Genomic DNA, 6,000 nt, shown 5'->3' on the forward strand with positions numbered 1-6,000 from the left:
ATGCAATTTTTGGTCAGTAAAGTTCTCTGTCAATATTACTTATCTCACAAAAGTTTTGAATATGAGTATATTTAGAAATTTTGGAATATGACAATTGGCAGCACCCACTTAGTGGGAGGAGACATTTAAAGTACCATTGCCATGGCAACGCACTGTTCAATTTCAAAATGGTTTTCACGGGATAAACTGACATCTAATTTAGATTACTAAAATATTTGGTAGAGTAAAAAACCAATAAAACATCTACAAGTGGCCCAGTGACAATTTTGAATGTACTTGTTTAGTCTGCCATAAATGTTATTTATTTTATTTGTTTGTGTGCATGTATTTTTACCGAGAGGAGCCATCTGTTCCAGCTGACTCTTGAAGTCCTTGATGAGTTGCATCATGTGTGGAGGAACCATAGACTCCTGCAACCTCTGAACTCTGATAGGGAGAAAGAGAGAGAAATCGTGTGAAACAGTGACTGAAGTGGTTGAAAAACAGTAACAAACAGAACAGAGTTTAACTGTTACTTACATCTGCTGGTAAGATGAGCACTCCAAACCCATCTGACATAAAAAAAAAATGAGATACAATTCACCTTAGTCTAATCAGTCCTCAGACAGTCTCAAAAAACTTTAAACAGCACATATGCATACTCATAATTTGATATGTATTTTCTATCTTAAACTGTATGTCTGTACATTCTGCACAAGAACTCACTTGGCAGTAAAGCTGTTTGTGAAAGAACAGTAGCCACATCTTCAAATTTCAGAAATTAAAATTTCAATTGGAAAAAAACACCTAATGGAAATGTGTCAATTTCAGAAAAATTCCCATACTTCGCAAAAACATTTCTATGCTTGCATGATGTGGTTTTTCAGGCATCAAAAAAAGGAATATTTCACAAAACAGAAATGGAACATGTTTTTTGCAATGGAAACTTGTTTTTTCGCATTTACAAGTCACATGGTCCAAGAAACATGAAGTCAATTGTTGCTTGTGTTTTTTTAAGCCACATCACACACATTTCTGAAGTGGCTCTCTTGGCTGCTTCTATAAAGATAAACGTAAACGCTTCTTTTGAATAGATAAAAAATCAGGCAAATCATATTTTATATTTTATTAAAAACTTTATTAAAAATCCACGAGAGACTTATCACGAGAGGCAAAAGGTTGTTTTAGTAACATATCATTGGTTAATAGAAATGCTGTGATTTCGCAATACTTTTTGTAAACATTTCTGTTTGTAGACAGTTTGACAAAGATGCTTTTACCTGGTTAGTTAGCATGATGAGATATCCAAGCATCTCAACTAGACCACGGCCTTCAGGAGAAACAAGGATGTGATCAAAAACCATGTTTATGATGACATTTTTCTCTGGGAGACCTGCAAAATCCTCAACTATGAGCTCAGCTGTCTGTCTGGGAGAGAGAACCACCAGTGCATCTATCTGAAATGCACAAAGGAAACATTTAATGTTACAGAGATCCATCTTACCAGTTACACAAGAAGGTCAAGAATAGAGCCATATTTTGATAGAGCAACATGGGTAACTCACTGCGTTGAAGTCTTGGTTCAGCTGGTACATTTCCCTCAATGTTGCAAATGTTGAAAATCCTCCAAGATTCAGAGTAACCCAGACTGTGCTGTTCTCCGCAGAGCAGCCACCTAAAAATATGTTGGTCACATATTTTATAGATACATAAATGGCTAGCCAGATAAACAGATAGACAGACAGACGTACCTGAAACATTTTGTTGGCTCAGGAAGGAAACGATGAAATAGTGATAAACATCCTGCAAACCTTCTTCTGACATCAGAAGCATATTGTCACTGAGTTCTGAAACACTGACAGGACAACATAAATTCAGGTGAGAGTGGAGGTCAGTTGAGAATAGAATTCATCCGGTGGGATTAGCACTTATGTTTTCAATGGACATACAGTATCTGGAAGGTCTGGCAGCTGAACTCTTTGTGACTGAGGCATGTGAGATATTCTGGAGTCAGTGTGGAGAGAAGAGGCTTTAACTTGATCTGGAACCATAATCTCACAAACGACTCATCTTGCAAGTTGCTCATCGTGAAGGTGTCATGAACCATTTGGTCCAGGACATCGCTGAAGGGGGAACTCTGGGAACTGAAGTTCTGAGCAAAAAACAATATGCAAACCAAAATTATATGAAGTACTGGTTTTACACAGCTGATGTGAGATCTGGCAGGTCTTACAGTCATGGAGAGCTGCTGCAGCAGACCGTTGAGGTTCTGGGAGAGAAGCAGAAGGACACTCGAGAGCGTCTCCTCGCTGAGCGTGAGGTTTGAGCGTGCTGCACAGTGCAGGACCGTGGCCACGTGTTCCACCAGGTCTGTCAGCTAGAATGAAACGAAGAGTGTTTCAGATATACTATGAAATACCAGCAGAGAAGATGCTTGGAATACTTACACATATGTTCCCAGCATGTGAATAGCTTACCCCACATGTTCTGTTATCAATAAACACACTGCAGATGTCCTGACTTTCATTCTGCCCTCCAGTTCCCATCCCTGTCTCAATGTAGCTAAAGAGAAAACATCCCAAACCAAAGAGCATTTTCATTACTTGATCAGAGGAAGCTTCTGGATAACTGTGACAGTATTAGCATGGTAAACTCACAACTGGTTATGGAAGACAGCTGAGAGGTTGGGGTGGATTTCTAACCCAGAAGGAAGGAATCGCCGGAGTATGGGAGATACCACATGCATGAACCAGTCGTTAACATTCATGGGGTCAAAAGTGACCAGCTGCTGGTTGGGATTCTGCTTGAATGGAGCAGCGAGCTCAGCGAGTGTCAGGTTAAGCATGGCCTGCACCAGAGTGGTGCTCCGCATGTTTTGCTTGAATAAAAGAACAGATAAAGACAGCAGAAATCAGGAGATGTTGTTTGGGTTTGTAATGCTGAACTGAATGTGTGAGCGTTACCTGCTTAGTCAAAGACACAAACTGTCTAACGAAACTCTGGACAGGACTGAAAGCCGTCATGAATCCATTCAGAGCCTGAAGACACATGTCAAAAGTGACTGCTCATTCAACATCTCAGGAGATGACTGTTTTAGGGTATATGTCCAATTATTTACTTATCTACATCAGGGTTGGACAACTCTGGTCCTCAAGATCATCTTTCCTGCACTCATGAAAAGAACTCATCTGTAAGTAGTAAACATGAAGACATATTTAATTAATGGGTTGGGGCTGAGCTCTGAAGGAAAGTGGATTTCGAAATCCAGAGTTACCCAGACCTGATCTACATCAGTGTTTGGCATTATTCTTGCCTGTCCGAGAGGGTCTTGAGGTGAAGCGGATGGAATGGTGCTCATATAATACGTTGTGCCGTTATTTGAAGGCCATGGATCTTCAGAGGGCATCAGAGAGGAAAGCAAACTCTGAAACACCACGCTGAGGGAATTGTCTGTCAAGTCCATTATCTCTGGATGAAGGAGAAGCTCTGCCTTTTGCTCTGGACTCAATAGGTGCAAAACCTCCAGCTGAGAGAGACGGGGAAGAACCTCAGAACATCAGCACAGAACTGATGACGCCATCAGGAAATCATCAGATGCGAGAGTGAGTGTTCCTACCCCGCTGAAGAGCATGTTGATGGATGTGAAGTCTCGCACTTGAGCCATGACCGAGAACGAGCCAAAGTTCTTCATGAGCCAGTCCTCAGTGCTGTCTTCTGGATCTACACAACCTACAGCGACAAAAACATACAATCAGACTGCTTAAACCTGCACAAAACCTTCACAGAACACATGAGCAGGTCTAGAGGCAGAGATTTACCCGAGGATGTGTTTCTGGAGAGAAACGGGTACATGAAGAAAGAATAGATCCACTTCTGTCGTATAGGGTCCAGACCGGAGAAATGTTGACTCAACTCCTTTACACTATACAGACAACAAAACAATCGCACACACTCATTCATATTCTGCTTCTAGTGTTTTAAATGCGCAGTGTGTGCTGTCATACACAGTCTGGTAGGTGCTGCAGCTGAAGTTTCTGTTGCTGAGGCAGGTGAGGAAGTTTCTGGAGACGGATGACAGCAGAGGAGTGAGCTTGATGTCCAGCCATGCTCTGATCACGTGATCCTCGTTCATACTGATGCCACCGGACAGATCCAGGAGCGGAACGCCGGCCACACTGGAGCGCTGCGAGACAGATAGCGTCACGGTGGAGCCGCAGCAGTGAGAGCTCATAGGATGTGTGTGTGTGTGTGTGTGCTGGGGTACCATGAAGGAGTAGACGTCCAGAGCGGCGCTCATGAGTGCCTTCAGGTGCAGTATGTGGTCTGCCTCCGGCTCCAATGGGACACCAGCACACGTCAGGAAGCCCTGTGTGGGACCGTCCAACTGAGACAGCAATAAACACAGCACAGTGAGACTGAGGGAGTACTGCTTCAGTGCTTGCCTCTGTTAAAAGATTCTTAATATTCAGTCATGTTGCTGATTTAACTGCACTGGTACACAAAGTGCTAATACATGTGACTTAATTTTACCTCTCAACTATCTTTCATACATGTCATGTATGTTATCTGGAGTTCAGAAGCTGCTCTAGTGACTGATGGGAGTGGTGCAGGTTCATTGTGTCTGACGTCATGTATTTGTCTAGGCTACTTTTTTTCTGAAAATGGTCATGTTCCCTTTGGTTTCATGTTTCTGTCTGGAAGATATTTTGTCTAAACAGTCTGTTTGTGTCCATCTCCATTGTGGTTCTGCTATTGTCTTGTTCATGGATTTGGTTAATCATTGTATCTGAGATCTCTGTATGATTGTATTTTTAATCCTAAAAATGGCATTACATTTCCTGGCAACCTTTACGACGGGTAACACTTGTTAACTATTAACTACAACTTCTCCCTCAATAAATTATTAATATTAATATTAATATTTTGCAAGGTACTTGTTAAGTTTAGGTACTGGGTAGGATTAGGGATGTAGAATACGATCTTAATATGTGCTTAATTAATACTAAGAAATGGCTAATATTCTAGTAATATGCATACTCATAAGATTTCTTTATATGAGTGTGTGTGTTTAGCTCAGCTGTCCCAAACAGACAAAACTCTCCAACAAAGAACAGTCTAAAAATATCTGTGTGTTTGTTTGAACTCACATCAGCGCATTGTTCTTCTGTAAGTTCAGCACTTGTTCCACAGGTTTGACTGTGAATAATGGAATGAGATGGAGATTAATGTAGGCAGAGGGAGGAGATGGAGCTGAATGGAAAGTGAGCGATAGGTCACGATGAATGAAAGACAGAAATGTAAAGTCATTTCACAACAACAACATAAAACACAAGAAAGACTGCTTTCAGGATAGGTCCTATGGGCTGTATAATGGAAAGATCGGAAGCTTCACTCACATCTGCACCGCTGAACAAATGCTGCCTGAAAACAGAAAGAAAGAGACCCCTGTCTTAAATCTGTCAGAATTTACAGTAATTTTTTCTGACAGAGAAATCAAGCCTGTATTTAATCTGGCTCTTAGACATCTACTACCAAATAAATCACACATATATCAGATGTCTGCATGAGTCAATTCTGTGAGAAGACAGATAGTCAGACATTAAATCACTCGAGCAAGAACTTTACAAACTGAATTATTAGTAATGTCGTTGTAGACACCAATCACAATCAGGTATTCCAGAGCATGAAATAAGTGTGTTTAAATTAAATAAGCAATCATTCACTCTCTCAGACTTTCATAACATGGACCTTATGCAGTTTGTTGATTAGTGTGCTGTTTATTTATATTTATCAAAGAGTATGAATATAAATGATAACTGTGGACTCACCCAAACCCATCACTCCTATATACAGGAGCAGGAAAATCAGAGGCGTTCTCATGAGGACTGGTCTGCTTCTGCTCAGATTCAGCTCTTAGAGAAACAGACACAACGCCAGATCAGTGGAACGATCATTTCTGCATTTAATACCTGAAAGCTGGAGTTTTCTGGCCCAAACCACATTTTGTTAAATAAATATAAA

At 40.9% G+C, this 6,000-nt stretch overlaps 1 protein-coding gene across 2 annotated transcripts in view; it reads right to left on the minus strand.

Moving 5' to 3' along the window:
- Positions 1 to 6,000, minus strand: part of mslnb (mesothelin b) — a 35,902-nt gene that overhangs the window by 26,986 nt on the left and 2,916 nt on the right. Inside the window, exons 2-19 of one of the 2 annotated variants that reach the window (XM_043252743.1) lie at positions 5,808 to 5,891; positions 5,376 to 5,400; positions 5,127 to 5,175; positions 4,244 to 4,363; positions 3,984 to 4,162; positions 3,798 to 3,901; positions 3,596 to 3,708; positions 3,293 to 3,505; positions 2,943 to 3,017; positions 2,637 to 2,857; positions 2,457 to 2,541; positions 2,213 to 2,356; positions 1,929 to 2,131; positions 1,731 to 1,834; positions 1,545 to 1,654; positions 1,260 to 1,436; positions 520 to 551; positions 335 to 426 (exon numbers count right to left, since the gene is read on the minus strand). In XM_043252743.1, the coding sequence (XP_043108678.1) occupies positions 335 to 426; positions 520 to 551; positions 1,260 to 1,436; positions 1,545 to 1,654; positions 1,731 to 1,834; positions 1,929 to 2,131; positions 2,213 to 2,356; positions 2,457 to 2,541; positions 2,637 to 2,857; positions 2,943 to 3,017; positions 3,293 to 3,505; positions 3,596 to 3,708; positions 3,798 to 3,901; positions 3,984 to 4,162; positions 4,244 to 4,363; positions 5,127 to 5,175; positions 5,376 to 5,400; positions 5,808 to 5,859 (2,098 nt within the window). In that variant the 5' untranslated portion in view covers positions 5,860 to 5,891. Of the gene's footprint in view, positions 1 to 334; positions 427 to 519; positions 552 to 1,259; positions 1,437 to 1,544; positions 1,655 to 1,730; positions 1,835 to 1,928; positions 2,132 to 2,212; positions 2,357 to 2,456; positions 2,542 to 2,636; positions 2,858 to 2,942; positions 3,018 to 3,097; positions 3,116 to 3,292; positions 3,506 to 3,595; positions 3,709 to 3,797; positions 3,902 to 3,983; positions 4,163 to 4,243; positions 4,364 to 5,126; positions 5,176 to 5,375; positions 5,401 to 5,807; positions 5,892 to 6,000 lie in introns of those variants that run through there. The other variant, XM_043252815.1, reaches the window with a different exon arrangement.

Source organism: Puntigrus tetrazona, chromosome 1 (genome assembly GCF_018831695.1).
Source record: "Puntigrus tetrazona isolate hp1 chromosome 1, ASM1883169v1, whole genome shotgun sequence".
Lineage (NCBI taxonomy): Eukaryota > Metazoa > Chordata > Actinopteri > Cypriniformes > Cyprinidae > Puntigrus > Puntigrus tetrazona.